General features: G+C 43.1%; 1 protein-coding gene across 1 annotated transcript in view; it reads left to right on the top strand.

Moving 5' to 3' along the window:
• MACC1 (MET transcriptional regulator MACC1) overlaps positions 1–5815 on the top strand; it is a 154419-nt gene extending 148604 nt beyond the window's left edge. Inside the window, exon 5 of the mRNA XM_085630936.1 lies at positions 4943–5815. Coding sequence (XP_085487062.1) covers positions 4943–5008 — 66 coding nt within the window. The 3' untranslated portion in view covers positions 5009–5815. The remainder of the gene's footprint in view (positions 1–4942) is intronic.
• Positions 5816–24741: the final 18926 nt, after the last annotated feature.

The following is a 24741-nucleotide window of genomic DNA, read 5'->3' as shown; positions in this document are numbered from 1 at the left end:
TCAAAGATAGGTCATCTTCAAGACTTTCATCCTGCAATTCTGTAAGGTCATGCAATAAATACAAGTCATTAATTTGTAGGGTCTGTGATCAGTGCCCACTTCCTGTTGACTAGTCTATCTTTTCTTAGGTCACAATAAGTGGAATTTAGCCAATTTCAGCCTACGGGTGTATTTGAAAATCAGCTCTGGTTTGAGCATAGTGGAAAGTGCTTTCAGGGCAGTATGACAGGCCCAAAGAGAACAATTGTAATTCAGCCTGGCATAATTCCACATCAGATACGTTGATGACTGTATTATTACTGCTGATGTCTCCAGTATTTCAGACCTTAATTTCATTGACCAATTATTTTTGTGTGTCTGGTTCCTCAGCAAGTCTCCTGCAGCATTTTCTCCGCTTGTACCTCCTTTTGTTTGTTTTGAATTTTGACTCTCTGGGCCGCAATCTTTGGCGGCAATCCCTGCATACAAATTCAAGCTCCTCACACAAGGAGAGTTTCGGCTGTCCACTCAATTGATCTCTTAGATTCCTTCCATCTTCAGAATCTGTTTCACTCTCCACTGCTGAGCTCGACTCTGTAGCTGATGCTGCTCCTCCCCAAATTATCATCTTGTTCGGCGTGATTGTTATCCACCAGTCTTTATCTTTTCATTGCATAAAATCTTCAGGCAAATATGAAGACCTGTCTCAGCTCGTAATTGGTCTCATCACATTGAAACTTGTGTGCTTTGTGAGCTTAAATTATATCTTCCTGTTTCTTTAAACGTTGGCTCATATCCTCGTGATACATGGAAATGAATTCCTTATGGTGTTCCAATGAGCCCATTTCATCATTGAGCTATTGTATTTCTCTTTGTAGTGTGTCATGGTCGATTTCAGCATATTTTGCAAGAATCTGGACCAAACAAGTTGATACTTCCATATTGGTATTGGTCCACTGTTTCAACTTTGCTGGTTTTGGACATTCATAACTCTGTGGCAATAGAATATTAAAAGGGGAGAGGTGCTGTATGGCCATTCCTTGAAACTTGACCCCATCCCCCAGGGCCATATATATTTTAAAGTGGAGGGGAGTTGCATGGCCCCCCTCTGTGATCCTCTTTAGTCCCTGGGGACCAAATCCTTGAGGGACGGTATGTATTGCAGAGGGAAAGGGGCCATATGTATTAAAGGAAGGGGCAGGTGGTCCCCTCTCCCTGAGCCTATTTTGGACCCTGGGAACCCCATCCCCCCAGGGTCTTTTTTTCATTTAAAGGGGAGGAGCCCACAGGACTCCTCCTAAGAGCCATTATACAAATAACATAAGGGAGCAGTGTGGTTCCCCATCCCTGAGCCTCAAATAGGCCCCGGGAACCACAATCCACAGAGCTGTGTATTTTTTAAAAGGGTGGGGGGCACATGGCCCCTCTCACCAAGCTGTTTCTAGATCTCGGCACCCCATTTTCTCGTGACCACATTTATTAAAGGTGGGTTCCCTGATGTCCGCCAAGGACACCACCATACACTTGTTGGGGCCACGAGCCAGAGCCAGTTTCCCGCATGCTGTGAAAAGTGACATTGCTCCTGCCCACAGGGAGCATCTACTTATGCTACTCCCTGCGGGTGGGAGCAATCTCTGGATGTATTTTCCTGCCCGCATCAGCGCGGACAAAGAAACAGATCTTAAGTCAGCCCCCAGCTGGGGAAAGCATTTTCAAAGCTCCCTGTGTATGCTCCCGCATGGCAGGAGATTACAAAATTCTATAACCTGACAGGAACATACACAAGTGTCCCTCCCCATGACAGTGCAGGTAGGGAAACTGCTGTGTCATAGGGATCGGCTCCCCAGGAAACAGTATGTAAGCTGGCCACGGGGCATTTGGTCCCCAGGGCCATACAAGGCTCAGGGAGGGGGGGCACGTGGCCTCCTGTTTAAAAAGTTTAGCAGGCCAGGGGATGGATTCCCTGGGGCCTTCACTGGCTCGGGAGGGGCAGCGTGTGGCACTTCCCCCAAATTAAATATACCAGCATGGGGGATGGGGTCCCCAGGGCCTTTGATGGCTCAGGTAGGGGGGCCATGCAGCCTCCTCCAATTCATTGGCATCTTGTCCCGGAGGGGCAGCTCTGTAGGGCCTATAAGGGTTCATGGGGGCCATGCACCCCTCTTCCCTTATGTAATGTGTCCCCAGGCTCCCCAGAGCCTATAATTGAAAAACACAGCACCAGCTGCCATTTTTCTTTCATGATCGTGGGAAATGTTCAGATTTTTGTTTTGTAATTTTGGTCCCCGGGGGGTACCTCTGGGTCCCCCGCCCATTGGCGCCTAGGAGGAAGGGAATCCTTACCCTGCCTCCTTATATTTTTTTTTATATTTACTTCATAACAGGGGACTAAGTCCCAGCATTCATTAATGGCTGCCAGTAAAATTTTTATCATGTTGGTGGCAGCCAAACATAGCACTCGCTCCCGCAGGATGATAACTCCTGCTGGAGCAAATTGGCCCAATTGAAATAAATCTCCCTGGTCTAATCAGAACACTATTTTTAAATTGGCACTCCCGCAAGAGTCTGTCAAGCCTCTCGTGGACCCAACCCTCCAATTTTGTCCTTGGGGGATGAACCCTCAATTGTTCATTTTGAGCACACCATCCAAGGGGAACACACAGACTTTTTAGTTCAATCTTTCAATCTGGTTATACCAAGCTCTTTGGTGGATCCTACTTATGTTGGTAGGGGCTTTGAAACACCAGTGGCTTACAGATTAATTTCCTCACCTCAATCCTATTTTCTGACTAACTACAGGGTTGAATGTTCTGGTTGGAGCGATCACAATTGACTGGTATTACGGTTAAATTATTCAAGTCAGAAATCGTTTGTCGGCCGAGCCACCAACCATCTGGTTCCCATGGATCAGGGCAGGTGCTTGAAATAGATAAAAGGGATTCCAGTGGAGTTTTGTGGAAATCTATTTTGTCAGAGGAGCAGCGAGCTTAATTACTGCCTAAACCTTGACCCTGAACCTAAATATGTCTTAGAAGTGCTTTTTCTGTACTCCCTGGCTGGGTGAGTGCTGCCCTCTCTGAAACTGGTAGATGCCATACTGTTACCAGGGTAGAACATTAGTTTGATCAGGCATGTTCCGAGGCCTAATAGATAGAAGGGATGTGATACTTCTAAGTTGTCTTTATAAAAAGGCTATGAAGGAAAGAAATGAGTCTCTTAGGGACGATGCTTGGGACCAGTTACAGAGTGCCAGCGTCCTTCATAATGGTGCCACTGATGGAGCAAGGATTCAAGGAAAAGAAACTTGCTTCGATCAACCTCTCGTTAACAGGTACTAACAAATAGAAATAGTAGATAAAAGAAAATTAACATACACACAACATCCATACATGGGGAAAAGGCTTTATGCTACGTAACTGAAATCCCGCTTGAAACCGAAAATCGCCTCGTGCATGTGCGAACCAGTACCGTGAAAATAACCATGTGATTAACCCATGTGAGAGGGAAACTCTCACTCATGTGCAAGGAATTACTAACTGTAGGTCTCGAGGCACCGCGTGCCTGGCATTTGCTTGCCTGGATTTAAAAGGAGCTGTCGCTGCTAATGCTTTTGCTTAACAAAGAAGAAAATAACATGGGATAGAGTAGAAGTGGGTGGTGAACAGTGATAATAGCATATTTGAGAAAATAACATCCATTTATATCAAAAGGAGCTTTTTTTAAATGTATGGTCGCATTGTCCACATCAGCCCCAGCATCCTTAGGGAACATTTGTTGGCAAGAAATAGACAAGTTTGTCTATGCAGCTAAATGGAGATCTTATATTTTAACTTCCCTAAGGGATATTGGCCTGCAAATTGCACTGCAAGATCTGAAAATGCCCAATTACAAGTTCATTTTTAAAAAGCTTATCAAAATTGAATCGCTTAAATTGGATAAAATTGAATTAGCACAGAACAATTATGCATGGTATGTGATTAACTCATACCAATCCCTGCGTATTCAGCCGTATTTGAATGTTTTTTTCTCAGCGAAGTTTAAAAATAAGTTTTTAAGGTTATGTATGGGATTAAACCCAACAAAGGAGGGCACGCAATCGTGGATCAAGCAGTGGTCGGACTCTAACTGTAGACTTTGTGGTTGGCCACAGAAAACACCAGTCCATATAGTCTTTGTGTGCTCCAAGTTGATTAAGCATCGATCCACATTTCTTGAAGAACAGGGTGAGATTTACTTGTCACTATCTGGCCAATCGATTACATTATTGTGTCATTTGTTAAAATTTTTATTGGCAGTTGAAAAATGTTTGATACAAAAGGTAGATCTCCAGTATTTCTATGGCTGTGTTGACTAATAGTATTATCTGGCTTATAATCTTTACTACTTAATAATCATGTTGCGAGGGTGACAATTTAAAGTGTCAAAACAGACATGCCACTACTACCGTAAACTGATGCACTTTATTATTGTTTTAATATGATGGTCATTGTAATAAGCACATATTTGCACTTTACAGTAAATTATGCACTTTATTATTGCTTTGATATGATGGTCGCTGCAATAATTGCACATTAGCACCTTGAAATGTAATTTGTGAATGAAAAGTACATTAGAAACTTTTTTGTTTCAGGTAATTTTGCACTTTAGCATTAATATTTCAGCTGAAAGTAATGGTTATTCGTTAAAAGGATGTATAAGGAAATAGTATGCTGTGTACGCCGTCACCTTAAAATATAAAATGGGCAATTATTCTGTAATTATTGATATGTGATTGGATTTTATTTTATTGATAAGTTTTAAATTGTATATATGGCGCAGTTTATTATTTTATGTGTTGGGAAGATGTTTTGCTTGTATTTAATTTTTAATATTGAGATGTGAAGTTGTGATTGCAATGATTTTAAGTAATCAAGCAATAACGATTATTACTTACAACATCTGTTTATGATTCCTTTATTAATAGTGTACATTTGGGCCTGATGTGCTAAGCCAAGGGAAAAGATGTCGGTTGAAACGTAACTCAAGTTGAGTCTGCGCAGTGAGGTTTTGGAGTGACTTGATTGACAGGCTGCCAAGAACCAAGGACAGATGCCTGGGAACGCTCTTCAACTGTAGAATTATATAAAATGTGTATCTAGTTTTGTTTTGTGAATGTGTGTGAAAGGAAATGGTATTGAAAAATGAATACATTAAATGGGAAGGGTTTACTAAACAAAGAATTAGTTAAGAAATCAAGAATGACAGCAGGAGGTGATGACAACTCCCCTGCCCATGCCCAATCACAGTCCATGATTCACGAATACTTGCAACTTTTGTGTGTGGGACATGCAGAATTAAAGAGTATAACTTGAGTGACTAAAAGTTAAGAGGAGAGATGTAGATGCTGAGTGAGGACTGGGCGAGAGGTGCTGCTAGAGAAGAACAGACTGGGAAGATTCAATACTGAAAGACAACCTGATTAGATTGAAGATTTGCGGAAGAACATCGAGGAGGGAGAGAGTGTAACAGAGGGATGCGCTCCGGTGCATCGGGTTCTAGAGAAGTGTAGTAAGTAAATCCTATCCTGCTCCTGTTTATAGTCTTTGTCTCCTGACTCTATCAGGTGACCTCCACGAATCCTTTTGGCCAGGGGTTGGGTTTCCCCATTTCACCACTCGGTAAATATATTTCTGTCTTTAATTAGCATATCGTTTGCAAAGTATGAGTTACTGTGTCTATTGTCTCTTCATCCATCACTCCTAATGCATTAAAGTTGTTGAATGCGTCTGTATATTTGAATGTAATTTGATAAATGAATTATTCTCTCCCATGAAAGTTGATGGAGTCTGCACTGTGAATCTGTACAAATGAGCGTTCATTTTGAATGAGTTATTAGATAAAATGTATTGAATCTTACTTGGAGTCTGTGATTATTTTATTGAAAGTTATAAGATAGATTTGTGAATTTGTTAATATCACCATCAACTACTCGACTAATGGTCCATTGACCAAAGGAAGAGTGTTGATCTGTGAAGGTTAGTTAGACATTGACTAATTCAGATCAAAGTGAAATAAAACTTGACCCCCAGCGAAACAGTCAGGAAAATTGAATGTGAATATGGACCCATTTTGAGTAATTGTTAATTCTGAAATGTTCATCCTGGCCTTTCACTGGATCAGTTTTTCTGGTAGCAGATTGATGGTTATTATCGATTAGTTTGGTGATTATTGATCATTGATTATTGACTATTGTTCTGACTAATTGACTATATCAGTGTTTCCCAAACTGGGGTCCGAGGACCCCCAGGGGTCCGTGGCAAATTCCCTGGGGGTCCGCAGGCAGCAGTTTTAAAAGCACTGCAAAGTTCATTGTAAAATTAGCAGTTTTCCAGCAACTATAAAAGTGTCAAGAAAATGCCAGTGATTAATGTACTGGAGAGAGATGAGAGTTTTGTCCAGTGGCAGCTTTGACTTATCTAATGTGACACAGAGGGTTAATATACCTACTGCAAAGAACGCGTACAATGCATTTTAAACAGTATTTTATGTGCATAGGTTAGTAGATTCTTTTGTTACTGTGCAGTTCATAAGTGACAATCGTAATCTAGCACAGTGACCTATAAACTGTCATCAAAGAGCTGCTTGCAAACTGCATGGTAAAAGTTAGTAACATATGTTTATTCCCAGTCTATCATTATCCTGATGCTGCTAAAAAGGTTTATTAGGGTGGCAATACATTTTTCTTGTTAAAGTCAATGCTAACCACTGTGTTATGTTCTGAATCCTGAGTTTGTGCTTCTCCAGGCCAAAAATGCCTACCAGTATGAATGACATGTGAATCCTACACCTTGTAGTCCCCTTTGCCTTATGTGACATTTTCAATACACTGATTTAGATGTATGATTCATTATCTCTATATGTGTGTGATGTTAAGTGCTCTGACATCCTACAATGGTATGAGAGATGCTAAAACAAATGAAATACATGTGACAGCGGGGCTGTGGAGAGATGAGAGGCACTGTTGGAGGGTGATAAGAGAATCATTGAAGAACCCAACAAAGATTGTCATATCGTGGTGCATAGTAAGGAGGTCTTTATTTACTATTCTTTAAAGCCTAATACAATTCATTATATAATGATAAATGTGTTGTAGACAGCACCATTGTTTCCTAAATTGTTTTGCGGGGGGGAGAGCCTCCCAAAGCCCCCTTTGTAATGGTGAGGCTCCTTCACTGCACTTTGTGTGCACCGTATAGGGACTGGTCTGAAAACATTTGCCAGGGCTGCTTTGAGTTTCCAGTCTGGCCCTGGCAGGAGCAGGAGCCTCGTACTGCGAAATAAAACCAACCATTCAAAAGTTAGTCACGGAGATGCAGCACCAACCGTCCCATTGAAAGTTTCTGTTTCTTTGCAAATTCTTTCAATATAAAATACGAAGGGGGATATTTACAACAGAATTGGCGGAGCGCGTCATTAGTCTCCTTGACTTAACAATACACTCCGCCACTTCAGAAATGCAGGGCTGCACCATACTTACAAGAATATGGTGCAGCCTTGCGTTTCCCTATGCGCTGGCACTACACTTAGCAGTGTAGAGCCAACACAGGCACCCTTGCACCATAGTGCAAGAGTGTCTGCGTGCAGGGGAAGATTGTTTCTATGCAGGAAGTTCCCACTTCCTGCACATGAACAGTTTTGAAATGCCGTTTTGTCACCTCTGTGTGCTGCCTAGTGTAGCACACATGGAATTTACAAAACGTCATTTTTATTAAAGATTGTTTATGTGCAGGAATTCCGGGTCATCTTCCTGAACATAAACAATCCAAGGTTTTTTGCTTTTTCCATGGGAAGAAAGCCAAAACGAGGAGAATTAAGGCATTTCTCCTCGTTTCGCCAAGTTAAGACCAGGTTTTTCATGGTCTTAATTTAGGTGCTGTCTCCTGTTTAAGCTGCCCTTGTAAATAGAGGGCAGTGTCAAAATCAATGGGTGTTGGAGTGGAACGCCCACTGCAACTCCCACTGCCCACCTCTTTCACGCTAAGCATTGCGTGAAAGGGGGCCTTATTTACATGGCAGCGTTAAGCCACAATAAGTGGCTTAACGCTGCCTTGTGTAAATAAGGCGAAGCCCCTATCGCCACAGGAACATCGCAAAAAGTGACATTCCCATGGCGATAGGGACTTGTAAATATGCCCCTACAATCCTTAGTAATTCGAGTATTTGTTTTGTGTGCACACATGTTTATTTTTTTCGAATTACTGTTTTAATGTTTGAAATTTAAATCCGACAAATTCCTTGGGGGTCCCCGGCTTCCAGTGGTGATTCAATGGGGGTCCTCAGGAGTCAAAAGTTTGAGAACCACTGGACTATATGTTTAACACTAAGAGTAAGTGTCACGTTTTATGTTGGCTGGAAGCACAGGTACAGAGATACCTGGGAATCCCAGAAATGGAATTTAGAAGAGTGTGGTAAATGGAAATCACACTGCAGAAGGTTACTCGTCTGTTATCATAATACTGAGAAGCTACGCAGGGCTTGCAGTATTATATTAGGGACTATATCGTGGAAGAGTAGAATGTGAATGACAGCAGATGGCCCGCCTGTTAAACCTTGGTCTTACCCAAAGAAGGAGTATCCCTAGAGGAGTAGCAGGCCCTCCCCAAGCTTAAGTGAAGGGTAAACAGTGGTTTTTAATCGCAGTGACAGGAAGGAATTTTTCTCTTTGTAGCGCGTGGAGAAACTATCTTTGGTTTAGTAGAGCAGACAGAGTAGCACTGTTTTTACGTTATTACTAACAAGAATTTTATAACAAAAGATGAAAAAGACATTGTTGTATTACCTTGTGATGGGAGGGTCAGTAGCAGGAGCCGTACTGACGTCATAGAGAGCCGCACTGGTATTGGTTAAAGCAGCGGGCGTGAGAAAACTGCAGTTTGTTAAGGGAGGGTCAGTAGAAGGAGTAATACTGTCGTCACAAAAACCGCGCTGGCATTGGTCAGACAAGTCGGTGTGTTGAAAGGTCTGATTGGTCAATAGACCGGTAGCGTGCTGGTATTGAGTGGAGAAGGAAATATGTAGTAAGCTCTGATTGGTTTGTTGGTGTGAGTCGGACAGGCTTTGGACGAGTGTTGAATAATAGGTTTAGTGAAAATACGGAAGAGTTTGGGGATTTTGTTGAGTGAATTAAATAAGGGAACGAGAAAAGAAAAATTAAGTTGATTAATAAGATCAAGAATTTCTTTAAGAAGGACAAGTGCATAATAACTAGGGAGGGAATTCTTATGCCACCTCCTAATACACAGGCTTCCTATATGATGGTGGAAAGGGGATATCATACGTGTGTGTGGTTGGAAAACTGGGTGGGGTATACAAGAGATTATGGTGTCTTAGCTTTCCCTGAACATGGTACATTTAATGTAAGGATTCTTCAGAATTTGAGAAACAGGATGAATACATTAGAATCAAATCCCAGGTTAACACAGTATGAGGCTTGGAAGAATGGGAAGTAGAGGAATTTGAGTGTGAGAAATACAGAGGAGGCATGAGAATTAATAGAGGATTTTTACCAAGATACCCATTTGACACACGAGGAGATCAAATGAATAGATGGAGAAGGGCTGTAATAACAGAGGGATTGTATCCAGTATTGGTGGCTAATGATCAAGAAGGGAGCAAATGTAAGGAGAAAATGAAACACCTAGGTGTGGCAGGGATAGGCTGTAATGAATCTGATGATGAGTTATTAGAAGATATTTTGATAGAGACCTCCGCCTAGTGCTAGAAATACAACTCCAAGTGCCCCAATGATGGGAACTCCATTGGTTCCACAAGTTCTATATGATTCAATAGTCATTGGAGCATCACAGGAGAAAGAAAGGGATGCATTGAACAAAACCAAAGAAGAGATAATTCAGAAAATAAATCGATTAGGCTTAAATGCGGCAGCACTGACAGTGACAGTAACGATTGGTCCTGTTATTCCATTGTATGGTGATAAACAAGGTACACCAAATTCACAAAATGTGGTAGCTTCACAGAATAGTGCTAGAAAGGAGGTAGTCATGGTAGATGATCAGGTTAGTGAGTTGAATGTTTCATTAATGGATCTCCCAAATAGTGAGGCTGTGACTGAAACCCCAAAGAGAATTTCACCCATGATTGCAAGAAAAAAAGTACCAGCTGTCACTCCAGCGGCAGGAGGTTCTGCTGGATTTTCTCCTGAAGATATGGAGGAATGGGCAAAAGGAATAGAAAAGAAGAAACCCAAAACTATAGATGTAAGCAAGTTAAGGGTGGATTTAGAAGACAAAGGACATAGAATGTGCATGAGAAAATAACAGAAGTAGCATTAGAATTTGGAATAGATATAGAAAAGTCAAAAGCACTATAAAAACACTATAGAGCTAAATTTACTGAAAAGGACTTAGAAAGCTTGAATGCGTCAGGAAGGAGATTGCAAATAAAGGAATTGATGCACCTTTTGAAGAAATGGGGAGATGTAGATCGATGGAGAAGTAGATGGACAAAGAAAAGAGAGGAGGCAGTTGCCAAAGATGTATCTACATTTCAGTTGAGAGAAGTAGAGAAGGTTGAAAAAATGTGTCCGATGAGAGAAGTTCCAGGTGGTGGATATGTTCATGTTCCGTGGAGCAGACAGGATATTTTGTCTTTTACAAATGATTTCCCTAGGCTGAGAGAGAAACCCATTGAAGGGTACAAGCAGATGGAGAGATTTTTCAAGGTCTCAAAGGTTTTGATAAAGGATTTGGATGGTCTGTTTAATATAGTGGTACCAACAGATTTGAGGACGGAATGTAGGATTACAGTTGATTGGCCCACCGAAGAATATCCTAGAGATGCAAGAACAGGAGCACCTTCAGAGGAAGTAATGTAGAAAAATAATCAAGTGATTACTTTTCTGAAAGGGAACATTCCCCCTAAAGAAACTGTGATTGGGTTAAAATAGACAGAACAACTCAAGAACCTAATGAGTCCGTGCATCCATATTATGAAAGGTTATTACAGGTGTTTAAACAATATAGTGGATTTGAAAACATTTGTGATAAAAGATATGGGACATTTTGTATATAGAGATTTGTCTATGGACTAAGATCAGAAATTAGTCAGATGATACGGCAGCATATGCTTTGTTGGCAAAGCAAGCCGATCGATGATATTCTGAAGTATACAAAATACTGCATTGATGCAAAGCATAAAAAGTTAAAAGTGAAAATGATGTGGGCACAAGTGAAGATAGCAGAACGCCAAGAAGCAAATTCAGGTTCTCAAATTGATAATCAAATGAATGGACAGAATCAAAATAGTCAAGTTTTGAATGAGAGCAAAGGAAAAGGAAGAATGAGTAGAGAAGAAGCGAGAAAGAAATATCCTTGTCTTGGGTGTGGAAAGTTTGGACATTGGAAGAACAAGTGTAGAAACATTCAACAGAATAATGGGGTAAATCAAATGTTAAATCCACAGATGCAGAATTGGGTGGTTGTGAATCAACAGCAACAGAAGCAGATAGTTACTCCTCAAATACAGGTGCCTCAAGCCCCTTTGCCCAACAATGTGAATGCTCAGGTACAGAGATACAGTGTGAACACCGGATTTCGAGGAGAAAGTGGCAAGAATACACAGACTGTTCAACAATATTGGATGCAGAGTGATGCGGATGAATCGTGGCTGTCGCAATGACGGTGCCTGAGAGGGGAGGAGTGCGTACTTGGCGCGCCCTTGGCGTTAGATCAGTCGGGTCCATTTATTGATGGGAGGTTAAAGGCAATGATATCACTTTCCTAGTGGATACTGGCGCTACCTGTTCTACTGTAAGAACAGCAGAAATAACAAACCTACCCCTCTCGGGAAAACCTATCCAAGTTGTAGGAGTCTCAAATAAGCAGATTAGGACCCCGATCACAAAACCAATAGAAGTGAATATTGGAAATTTCAGAGACATGCATCGATTTGTGGTATGTGACTCGAGTCCTGTAAACCTATTAGGTAGGGACTTGTTGTGCAAGATGAATTGCACCATCTTTTGTACGCCTGATGGTGTGGCTTTCCAAATGCAGGATGAAGATGGAGCTTTAAAAAGGATGCTAGCTAAACAGGGAACAGAGGTGGATGAGATGTTTTCACTTCTTACTGAAAGTGATTTGCCTGATGAAATAAGAGATACAGTGAGGTCAGATGTGTGGGATTTTAAAGGAAAATAAATTGGTCTAATGGCAAAAGTAGACCTCACCAAAGTTATGGTAAAGAAAGGTGCAATATACCCAAATACACCACAATACAGTATGAGCCCGGAAGTGAAAGCAGGGGTTTCCCTAGTAATTGACCAAATGATTGAACAGGGAATTTTAAAAGGAATTTTGGGCAGTCCTTGTAATTCACCAATCATGGGACTTAAGAAGCCTAGTGGAAAATATAGAATAGTGCACGATTTGAGGAAAATAAATAAAATAGTAGTACCCTGTTGTCTTGTTGTACCAAACCCTGCAGTGATTCTTTATCAAATACCATGGGATGCTCATTGGTATACTGTGATTGATTTGTGCCAAGCATTCTTTTCATTTCCACTACATCCGGATAGCCAATATCTTTTTGCTTTCTGGTTTGGAGACCGTGTTTTGGCATGGTGCCGAGTTCCTCAAGGGTACACAGAAAGTTCGGCGATATTCAATCAGATTTTGAAAAAATGTTTTGAGACATTGGTAATCCCAGGAAACTCAGTCTTGGTTCAGTACATTGATTAACTATTGGTGGCATCAAAGACAAGAGAAGCTTGTGTCACTGACACAATAGCTTTACTGAACCATTTGGCAGAAGGAGGACACAAGGTGTCCCCAGAGAAATTACAATTTTGTAAACAAGAAGTTCAATATCTTGGACATAAGATAGAGAAAGAAGTCAGAAAGGAGACACCAGAAAGAATAAAAGTGATTCGACAAATGAGTAAGCCTAAAACTAAAAAGGAAGTGCGAGTGTTTTTGGGAGTGGTTGGATACTGTTGTAAATGGATAAGTAGATTTTCACTGCTGGCAAAACCTTTAATAAGGTTGATACAAAAAGAAATGACAGATCCGATTGAGTGGGATGATGAAAGTGAGGAAGCATTCATAAAACTGAAAAGTTGTGTCAGGCCCCAGCTTTAGGAATGCCAGACTATACGAAATAATGTGTATTGTTCTGTTGTGAAAGAGAAGGGTGTGCACTTTCGGTGTTATCACAGAAACATGGATTGTCTCGACGTCCCATAGCATACTTTTCTGCTAATCTTGATCTATTGGCTGCAGCATTACCAGGCTGTTTAAAAGCAGTAGCTGCTACTTGTGTGAGTCTGGAGCAGAGTGAATCGATTGTAATGGGACATCCTGTCAAAGTGTATGTGCCACATTCAGTTGAGATCCTTTTAACAAGGACTCGTACTCAACATTTGACCCCTAGTCGGCTGACTAAGTATGAAAGAGTAATCTTGGGTGCTGAAAATGTAAGTGTGACAAGATGTACCATGGTGAATCCAGCAACCTTGTTGCCTGATTTCTATTGTGAGGAAGTGAAAGAGGAAGTTTATCATGATTGTCTGGATGTGACAGAAATGTGTACCATGCCAAGGCTTGACCTCCGTGACGTTCCACTGGAAGAGTCAGATTTTGTACTGTTTGTTGATGGGTCATGTTTGAGAATGGAGAATGGAGAACTGGTGTCTGGCCATGCTGTATGTACTGTGTCAAGTATCATAGAAGCTTCCTGTTTAAGAGGAGTCAAGTCTGCCTAAATAGCCAAATTGTTTGCATTGACGAGGGCTTGTAAATTTGGGAAAAAATTGAAAGTAACCATATTTATGGACAGTCAATATGGTTTCGGGGTTGTGCATAATTTCGGTCAATTGTGGCTACAGAGGGAATTTCTGACTTCTTCAGGATCTCTCATAAGAAATGGCAAAGATGTTAAGAACTATTGGAAGCATTGCAATTGGCAAGAGAAATTGCAGCGGTCAAATGTGCCGCACATATGTCAGGAAATGATTATGTGAGATTGGGTAATCGGTATGCAGACCAAGTGGCACAATTTTGTGCAAGAAATACAATGTCTTTGAACAGAGGGATGAAAAAAGAAGTTACCAATTGCCAACTAATGTTTTTCTCTGCTTTTAAAACATGGGATGAAGTTAGGCAATTACAGGATGAGGCAGACATGAAAGAAAAAGAACGCTGGATCAAAACAGGTTGCACAAGAAGGGCTGACGATGAAGTGTGGGTGTGTCCAGATGGTAGACCGATAATGCCAGATAGCTTGTTGTCACAAATGGCTAGGATATATCATGGAATTGCACATGTCGGGAGGGATGCCATGATCAGACATTTCAGACAGATGTAGTTTAATTCCAAGTTCAGGACTGTTGCAGAGAGTCTCTGCCAAAGATCTTGACCCACCAACTGCAAAACCCTTGAAGGAAAACAGTGGTTAGTTGGGGACAGATTGGAAAAGCAGAGGGACCATTCACAAGATTGCAGCTCAACTTCATTGAGTTGCCACCGAGCATTGGTTTAAAGTATGTCCTTGTCATTGTTTGTCTGTTTTCTCAATCGGTAGAAGCCTATCCCACGAGAAGGAGCGACAGCCTCACAGTTGCTAAACTACAATTAAGAGAGCTTATCCCGAGATTTGGATTTCCAGTCACTTTGGAATCAGATAGAGGACCTCATTTTATTAATGAGATAATGAAACTAATTTGTGAAGCTTTCAAAATTGAACAGACGTTGCATTGTGCCTACCGACCAGAAGCCTCTGGAGTGGTTGAGCAGCTCAATGGCACAATAAAATCCAGGTTAGGAAAGGTGTGTGCATCCACTTCACTGAAATGATCGGACGCTTTGCCTATTGTATTGATGAGCCTCAGAAGCATTTATGACCGAAAAACAGGATTAAGTCCACATGAAATCCTCATGAGAAGAGCAATGAGACAAGCATTTATACCTGGAAAAAATTGATGAATATAACTGATGATTTAATATTGGACTATTGCAAAGGGCTGGCTTATCTGGTACGTTCTTTGTCTTACCAGGTTGGAGAAGATCCAAACACAGCACAGCCAAATCAAGCTCATGATTTGTGTCCTGGAGACTGGGTCGTAGTAAAGAAGCATACGAGGAAGTTGTGCCTAGAACCCAGGTGGAAAGGACCTCATCAAGTCATATTGGTCACGACAAAGGCAGTGAAGTGTGCTGGGGTTTCGAATTGGATACACGCCACTCATACTCAAAGAGTCCCATGTCCACCTGATTGACCAGAGCAGCAACTGGTAGAACAAAGAAAAGAACCAGAAGCTGAGAGTTTGAAGAAATTAGACAAACAGACTTTGAAGAACGCATTGACGACAAACAACCAAGTACAAGTCAAGTCGAGTGGGCACTTGTTACTGGGACTGAAGAGACTGCTGTAAAGACCAGAGGAGAGCTTGAACTTCAAAGACCAGAATAAAGTAAGCAAAATACAGAAGAAACCGTTACAGAAATCCCAGACTCAGCCCAGTCTGAATTAGAAGAACTCATTGCAGAAAACTTGGATCAAATTCAGTTACAAGAAGAAAAGGAAGGGAAGTCTATTGCCAAAAGTTCAAATTCAGTACAGTTAGAAAAGAGGAAAGAATCAGCTGAAGAAAATTTAGATCAGAGGCAGTCAGAAGAAGAAAAGAGAAGAGTAGAAAGTCAGGAACAAAAACAAACAACAGAAGAAGAAAAAGTAGGTTATTCAGAACAAAACCAACAAAAGGAAAGAGAAAATAAAAGGACACTTGAAATAGGTGAAGAAGGTGGAAGATCGCTGGCCAAGTGGAGTGAAAAGATTGAAATACATCCTTAGAAGAAAAACAGGGAAAGAACTAGAGCATGTAGATGATGTATCCAGTCAGGCTAAACAAGAACAAGCAAGAAGATCATTAAGGTCGTCAAAAAGAGTGAAGGTTCCAAGTAGAAGTATAAGACTCCAGAGTGGACATACATCATCCTTGACGATTTTGAAAATCTTGATCTAAATGAAGAATCAAAATGTGACACTTTTGAAGGGTCCGATGAAAGGAAATTGAAACCACCTTAAAGAAAGACTTTTTCTTTTTTGTTTTGCATAAAAGGTGGATTCTATTGAGAAGGTGTTGAAACAAGGACCCTAAAACAAAGGCTAACTAAAGTGGAAAGCTTTTGAAGTGTGGGATCACACAAAGATTTTACGTGTTTTATTTTTAGAAAGAAACTTACTACCATTTTGGTATTCACAGAAGGCACTTACTCATTTTGGTGTTCACAGAAGGCACTTACTCATTTTGGTATTAACAGAAGTTAAGAGTCCTAACTTTCCTACTCCTAAACTGAGAAAAATCCTAACGTTAAGACTTTCGGTATTCACAGAAGGCATTTAGGAGTCCTAAAGTTAGGACTCCTAACTACTGTGAACACCAAAATGAGTAAGTGCCTTCTAAGAATACCAAAATGGTAGTAAGTTTAGGATTTTGTCTTAAGTTAGTTCCGTGAATCGGGCCCATAGTTCTGTCAGATTAACTATGCTTACTTCTAAATAGCAATGGATTGCGTCTTACACAGAAACAGGAAAGAGGTCAAATGAAAATATATCAATTTATGACCAGATTGCACTCATTCAGTAGTACACAAAAATGTCAGTTTTTTAGAGAAGGGTGCTTTGTGGTTAGTGCAAAAGTGCTTGTGCAGTGCTGGTATATAATACAAAAAGAAGAAAAAAAGATTTTATATACAAATACACAAACAATATTTTGGCAAAATCACCAGGTCAAAAACAAGTTCAATAAAGTCTCTGCAACTCAGACTTAGTACTGCATTCATAACACACTGTACCAACAGGATGTCTTTAAGGATCAATGCATACACAAGGATTCCATTGACATTTCGACCTGCCAGAAGAAAGTGTCAGTAGTGCATCAAAAGGAGGTTTACATCAGGACGAATAATATAAACATAGTGTATATCAGAAAAACATAATTCAACATCTGCTGTGTGCTAGAAGAATACAGTGCCAAAGGGATAAGTAAAAGCGACTGACCAGATTGCCATTATGAAACCAGTAAAACAGTTTTATCTATGTAGACGATTGAGTGGGAACAAATTTCCTTTACTAGTGAATGGCAAAAATCATTTAATCTAAACCCATTGCAAATTACATCCAGGCAAACTCCTAAGAGGAAAAAACAAAATGGTATACTGAATACTCCTACAAGAGATTGAAAAATAAAGATATATGGAAGAAAAACTCACTAAGGTGATGCACAAGTGAGTTACTGATTTCTCAGTAAAAGCTGCATCTCAAGCAACAACTAAGGGGAGAAATGTGAGAATGAAAACATTGATGACCAAGGGCCCTTAAAGATGCCAAAAGAAAGATCAAATATACCCAGAAGCCCATTGATGAATACCTGAAACATGTGGGCAGCTTCTACAACCTTGCTCTGGCATTTTAAATGCATCCCGATGGGCCACGTATAGATAATGAAAAAGCACATCTCTTCGTAGACATGCATGCAGAAGCGGGGAGTCAGAACCAGACTCCTAAGATGACCAATGCATGTGAGCGTTCTAGGACTCAGTGGAAGTCGCATAAGCATATCGTCCCGTTGGGGCTCCAAGGGGGAATCGGCTACAATGTAATGCAATGAATAGAGAATGGTTACTACAGTGATGACCGTCTGCTCATTGTGCTACATCGATGACCTTCCGCGATGCTTCCCTGCTCCCCGTGGTAACCTCCACCTCTAATGGGACTGTTTGCGCTGGGTTGAGTAGGTAACTTTTCAGTGGAACTAAGCTGGTCCCTCTACCCGACCCACACTTCATCATGGTTGCCCTGAAGTTGTGACTTTCTCTCTGTCTTACACAACCAGCTAGCCGAAACTGGTGCTTTTGGCTTTTTGGTGCTTTTTTCACTTAAATATTTAAAATTTCATATCTCCAGTTCTACTGATTGGATTTTGGTAATTTTGTTCTGGGTAGAATTATTACATTTTGCACTATTTTCGAAATTGGTGTTGGGATTTTTCTTGTGTTTTGTTTTTACTTTATTGCTGGCTGACCATGCTGCATAAATACTTTACACATTGCCTCTAAGTTAAGCCTGATTACTCTGTGCCAAGGTACTTGAGGGTTGAGCACAGGTTAATTTGGGGTTTGCTTGTATATCGCTTTGACAAGGATTATGGTTGTCTCTTGATTAGGGTTTCACCCCCCTTGTGAGAAGTTGGCCGCATATGCTGGTCACTAATTATAGTGGCCACCTTGCACCAGTCCAATTCGACTCTTATGGTAGATAGGTTTAAGACAACCTTTTAAAGAAAGCTATCCTAGAGGTAGCTGTGGAGAGCAGCCTTCAGGCTAAGTCTCAGAGGAATGTAAAGCAGCTTGTTTTACCTTATAATCTCTAAAATTACCAAATGAAAGGACACCACACAGGTGTATATATATCAAATATATATATATATTTATTACTAGACACACTCTACTAATCTCTTTATGAGATTAGAAGTCAGGAACATATGCAAATATCAACGTTTCACAATAAGATAAGCACAAATATGGCTGGGGCCCTAGGGGCGTACCAGACCATATACTATAAAAGAGGTTTAGGAATGTCGACTTGCAAGGGGACAAGGCCTAGGGCCTGTAGAATCGCTGGGGCTTCACTAATCCACCCAAGGCAGGTAAGTAAAGGACCCACGGGAGATGCGTGCAGTGTGAGAACCCAGCCGCGGTTTCCCTATTGATTTCAATGGAGCAAGTCGCGGTTGGAATTTTAAAGTTTTAGGGTACTTCTAGAGAGTCTACAAGCAAGCCACTTACAAGGTAAGTAGTTCGAGGGCCAACACCCACAGGAGCACCGGAGAGCACGAGTTACCTCACCCAGGGAAGCCGGGTGCATAGGTGTCTCTCGGTGTCGGGTCGCGTCGTCGTTTTCAATGGAAGCCGAAGACGTTTTGCTGCTTGTCAAGACTGGAGAAGTGTCCGGCGGAATCCAAGGCTGGATTCAAGATGAAGAAGACCTGAAAGCAGAAGGGACAGTGTTCACAGTCACTTGCCAGTGACCCGGGGCCTGGAAGATGGATGCCCACGGAAGTCGGGTGATTTCAGGTGATCAAGGGTGTTTTGACTCTTCAGCCACGAGGTCCAGGAGGCATCGACGATGACCAGTAGCTGGATTCAGAGTGTCCCTCTAATTCTGCAGCTTACTGAGGTGTTGGCAACCAGATTAGAGCCAACAAGCCTTGGCAACAGCAAGTCTCTTGGAAAGTAAAGAAAGTCAGCGGTGCAGACCAGCAAGGTCTGAAGAACTCACCCAGCACAGGTAAGTCAGGGCAGGCCTGGAGCAATCAGGGGAGCCCTTTGGTTTGATGAGAAAGTCTTCAGGGGACCCACAAGCTACCCAGCAAGGGATCACAAAGACGCCTTGTGAGGATTTGCTTCACAGGAGCCCACGGTCACTCGGGACAAGGTAGGTCTCTGATTTTCAACGGAAATCCTGCTGGATGCTTGGACCACAAGTGTTCCAATGCACAAGTTCGTAGAACATCGTGACGGGGTTGCACTCGACAATAGTGCACGGTACCTGGGTATTGCTGTTCCTCGTCACTCGTGGGGTCCACTTGCCTCAGCTTTGCTGGGGACTCACAATGGCCATTGAGAAGCCAGGAAATCTACTTCCGGGGCTGTAGGGGCTTCAGACTTGAGCGGGAAAGTTTGCGACCGTTGATTCAAGTTTTTGGTGCCTGCCAAGCAGAGGAGTCACTCCTTTACTCCAAGGGAGATTCTTCAGTCTTCTAAAGGTAGTGGAATGTCAAAGGTATAGGATTCTTCTTGTAAAACGTCGTCCAGGGATATCTGATTTGCAATGGCAAGGTTTCCCTATCTTCTACTAAAGGAAAGGGAGGGACTAGCTCTATGACCACTCCTATGGGAGTGTCAGGGGAGTGGGTGGTTACACCCACTTCCCTTTGTCCAGTTTCGTGCCAGGGCAGGGGCAGGTAGCACCTGAACCGGTTTGAGCTGGCATATGCACAGAGGAGCCTACTGCTCCCCCAGTGCAGGAATTCAAAGCACTCTAGGAGTGCACCCACCCAGCCCCAATACACTAAATCCTGTCTGGAAGGTGGTGACACCTCCCTGTGACAGGATGCCTATTGTTGGGCCTCCTCCACTGCGAGTTTCAGTCAGAAGCAGGAGGGCAGCCCAGTGTCTGTGCTGGTGGCATCCATTGTGTGATGCCAGGGCTCTTTCAGATTTCTACCGTGTTTCCACAGTAGGTACATGTCTGTCCCTCTAGAAGGGTGGGATCATACTCCCACACCAGTTACTGGTGTGGGGGTATGATTCAAAGTTGTTTGACACCAACCACGACATGTTTTGATGCAGTCATTCCAAAGTTAGCATTTACCGGTAGGTTATAATGCACTTAAGAGTATATGGTTTAACCGCATCCACAAACGGTCACAGAGAATAGACTCTGCCAGCTGCAGAGGGGCCCTGCTCACGCAGAGGCACCCCCTCACATTGTGAACCAAGCACCCTGCCCTCAGGATTGATAGGGCCTGCCTTAGGGGTGTTTATATGTGTGTGTAAGGTGAGATATAGGGAACCTATACCTCAGTGAGGAGTGCTAACACTACCTCACCCAGGCTGCAGTAGTAGGCCTGTGGTGTCAGATTTAGTATGCTTCCCAGGGGTAGCATAATACATGCTTCAGCCCCTCGTAGGCCTGTGAAGCACCTATGCCCTTGGTACCTAAGGTACCATATGCTAGGGGCTCATAAGGTACCACAGTATCCAATCACTGGTGCATCTAATATGCACTTCAAGTTGTTTAGAGAGAACAGAGAGACTGGGGCCCTGATTAGCAGGGACGCAGCCGGACTATAGCCAGAAACCAGTGTTAACATCAGAAAAAAAAGTGGGGGCAACATAAGTGCAGATCCTACTCTCCTACACCCCCCCCCCAAACGCAGGGACACTAAACTAAAATTGTCCAGTTGAGTCTTCGTGTTCTAAGTGGAAATACCTTGAGAGTCCATCTGCATTGGCAAGTTGGGTCCCAGGTCTATGTTCCACTGTATAGTCCATCCCCTGTAGGGAAATGGACCACCTTAGCAATTTGGGGTTTTCACCTTATATCTGTTTAAGCCATAGGAGGGGCTTGTGGTCAGTCTGAACTATGAAGTGAGTGCCAAACAAGTATGGCCTCAGCTTCTTCAGGGCCCACACCACAGCAAAGGCCTCCCTCTCTATAAATGACCAACGTTTCTCTCTAGGGGTCAGCCTTCTGCTTATAAAAGCTAATGGCTGGTCTTGACCTTCATGATTCAGTTGAGACAGTACAGCTCCCACACCCAGCTCAGAAGCATCTGTTTGGACAATGAACTTTTTGGTGTAGTCTGGACTCTGTAAGATGGGGCAGTGCACATGACCTGCTTTAGGTCATCAAATGCCTTTTGACAGCTAGCTGTCCACTGAATCTTTTTTGGCATTTTCTTTGAGGTAAAATCATTTAAGGGGATCACTATAGATCCATATCCCTTAACAAACCTCCTATAGTACCCAGTCAGGCCTAAAAAGTCTCTCACCTGTGTCTGGGTGGGTGGAGCTACCCATTCCATTATGGTCTGGATTTTGCTCTGCAATGGTTGAACCTGGCCTCCACCTACAAGGTGGCCCAGGTACACAACCTGACTCTGCCCTATCTGGCACTTAGTGGCCTTGATAGTGAGGCCTGCTTTTTGCAGGGCCTCCAAAACATTTCTGATGTGGACCAGGTGATCCTGCCAGGTGGAACTAAAGACAGCCATATCATCTAGATAAGCTGAGCAATAAGTTTCCATACCTGTCAGAACTATATTCACCAACCTCTGAAAAGTGGCAGGTGCATTTTTCAAACCAAAGAGCATCACCACAAAGTGGTAGTGCCCACCAGGGGTTGAAAATGCTGTTTTGGCCTTGGCATCATCAGCTAACTTGATTTGCCAGTAGCCAGCTGTTAGGTCAAATGTACTCCGATATTTGGCTGAGGCCAAAGTATCAATGAGCTCATCTTCCCTGGGAATTGGATAGGCAGCAGTCCTTGTGACTGCATTGAGGCCTCTGTAGTCTACACAAAGCCTCATTTATTTCTTACCACCCTGGGTATGAGGTTTGGGCACAAGGACTACTGGGCTAGCCCAAGGGCTATCTGAAGGCTCAATTACACCTAGTTCCAACATTTTCTGGACTTCAGTCCTGATACAGTCCCTGACATGGTCAGGTTGCCTGTAGATTTTACTCTTGACAGGCAGACTGTCTCCAGTGTCCACCTCATGGGTGCACCAGGAAGTCTGACTAGGGGTCAGGCTAAATATATGTCTGAACTGCTGAAGAACTTCTCTGCATTCAGTTTGCTGATGGTCAGTGAGGCTGCTTGCCAAAGCAACACCATCTACTGACCCATCATCAGGGTTCTGTGAGAGCAGGTCAGGGAGAGGGTCACTCTCCTCCTCCTGTTCCTCATCAGTTGCCATGAGCAAGCCCATGTCAGCCCTGTCAACATATGGTTTCAATCTGTTGACATGGAGCACCCAAAGGGGGCTCCTGGGAGTTCCAAGATTCACCAAGAAGGTGACTTCTCCCTTTTGCTCAACAATTGTATGGGGGCCACTCCATTTATCTTGGAGAGCTGCTGGGGCCACAGGCTCCAACACCCACACTTTCTGTCCTGGTTGGTATGCAGTCAGCACAGCCTTTTGGTCATGCCAAGTTTTTTGTAGTTCTTGGCTTGCCTCCAGGTTTTTGGTTGCCTTCTTCATGTATTCAGCCATCCTGGAGTGGAGACCAAATACATAGTCCATCACATCCTGTTTGGGAGGTTTGAGAGGTAACTCCCAGCCCTCCTTCACCAAACATAATGGACCTCTTACAGGGTGCCCAAACAGAAGTTCAAAAGGGCTGTAGCCAACCCCCTACTGTGGGACCTCTCTGTATGCAAACAGAAGGCAGGGAAGCAAAAGGTCCCATTTTCGCCTAAGCTTTTCTGGGAGGCCTTTAATCATTCTTTAGGGTTTTGTTGAACCTTTCAACTAACCCATTGCATTTTGGGTGATAGGGAGTACTGAATTTGTAGTTTACACCACACTCCTTCCACATTGCTTTTAGATACCCTGACATGAAGTTTGGTATCTCTGTCAGATATAACCTCCTTAGGGAAACCCACTCTGGAGAAAACTCCAATGAGGGCTCTTGCCACCACAGGGGCTGCAGTGGTCCTGAGGGGAATTGCTTCTGGGTACCTGGTGGCATGATCCACTACCACCAGGATAAACCTGTGCACAGATGCTGTTGGAGGGTCAAGGGGACCAACAATGTCATTCCCTACCCTTTCAAAGGGTACCCCCTTCACAGGTAGTGGTATCGGGGGGCCTTTGTTGTGCCACCTGACTTGCCACTGGCTTGGCAAGTGACACAGGAGTGACAAAACTCATTTGTGTCCTCTGACATGTCTTGCCAATGAAAATGTGGAACAAGCCTATCCCAGGTCTTGTTTTGGCCCAAGTGTCCTGCTAATGGGATGTCATGTGCTAGGGTCAAGAGGAACCACCTAAACCTCTGAGGTATTACCAACCTCCTGGTGGCTCCAGGGGTAGGATCTCTAGCCTCAGAATATAGGAGTCCCCCATCCCAATAAACTTTATGGGACCCACTAGCACTGCCAGCAGCCTCAGCAGGAGCCTGCTGTCTGAGGGGTTCAAGAGAGGGGCAGAACTGTTGCTCCTTACTCAGATCTTCCCTGGAAGGTCCCCCTGCCCCCAAGAACTCAACCTGATCAGGCTCAAGTCCCTCTGGGGCAGTTCCTTCTTCAGGATCTGCTTCTCCTCCCTCAGGAGGGGAATCTGAGATCTGAGACAGAGGGGAAGGCACTGCCTTTACCCTACTGCTCCTCCTCTTGGGTAGCACCTGGTCCATAGTTTCAGGATCCAGAGCTGGTTCAGCTTTATGCATTTTGGCTTGTGACCTGGTCACAGCAAATACCTCTGCAGGTATGCCCAACATCTCAGCATGAGTCCATAACTCTACTTCACACCAGGCTGAAGTCTCTAGATCATTGCCCAATAGACAATCAACAGGGAGTTCTGCACTGACTACTACCTTCTTGAGGCCAGTTACCCCTCCCCAGGAGAAATTCACAACTGATAGACTATGGTTGGTCCTGACATTGCTTGCATTGGTAACCTGGTACATTTCACCCATGATGATCTGCTCAGTGTCCACCAGATCCTCTGTCACCATGGTGACACTAGCATCTGTGTCCCTGAGTGCCAAAGCCTGTTTGCCATTTATTACAGGCTGCTGTTTGTACTTACCCAGATTACTGGGGCTCACTAGGAAGGACATATCAATGTCTCCCTCACAAACCAGCAATGCCTGAGTGGGCACTCTGACTAGGCCAGAGTCCACTTCAGAACCCAGGGTCAACCCTACTACACCCTTATTCTGATTACCACCTCCACCAGTAGCTTCACTAGGGGTAACAGTTGCCTTAGGGGCAGGAGTGGTGGTGGTTTGGTCTTTGGACTTGGTACAATCAGAAGTCCAGTGCCCTTTCTGTTTACAGAATTTGCACCAGGGCTTCTTTTGGCCTTTTCCCTTTGTAGACTGTGAATCCCCACCTGATGCAGATTTTTGGGGCCCTTGTGAAGACTTCTGGTCTTTTGACTTATCCCCACCTTTCTCAGAGCCTTTAGGATCC

This window comes from Triturus cristatus, chromosome 10 (assembly GCF_964204655.1).
Source record: "Triturus cristatus chromosome 10, aTriCri1.1, whole genome shotgun sequence".
Lineage (NCBI taxonomy): Eukaryota > Metazoa > Chordata > Amphibia > Caudata > Salamandridae > Triturus > Triturus cristatus.
This window is presented reverse-complemented; position numbering and strand designations above follow the sequence as displayed.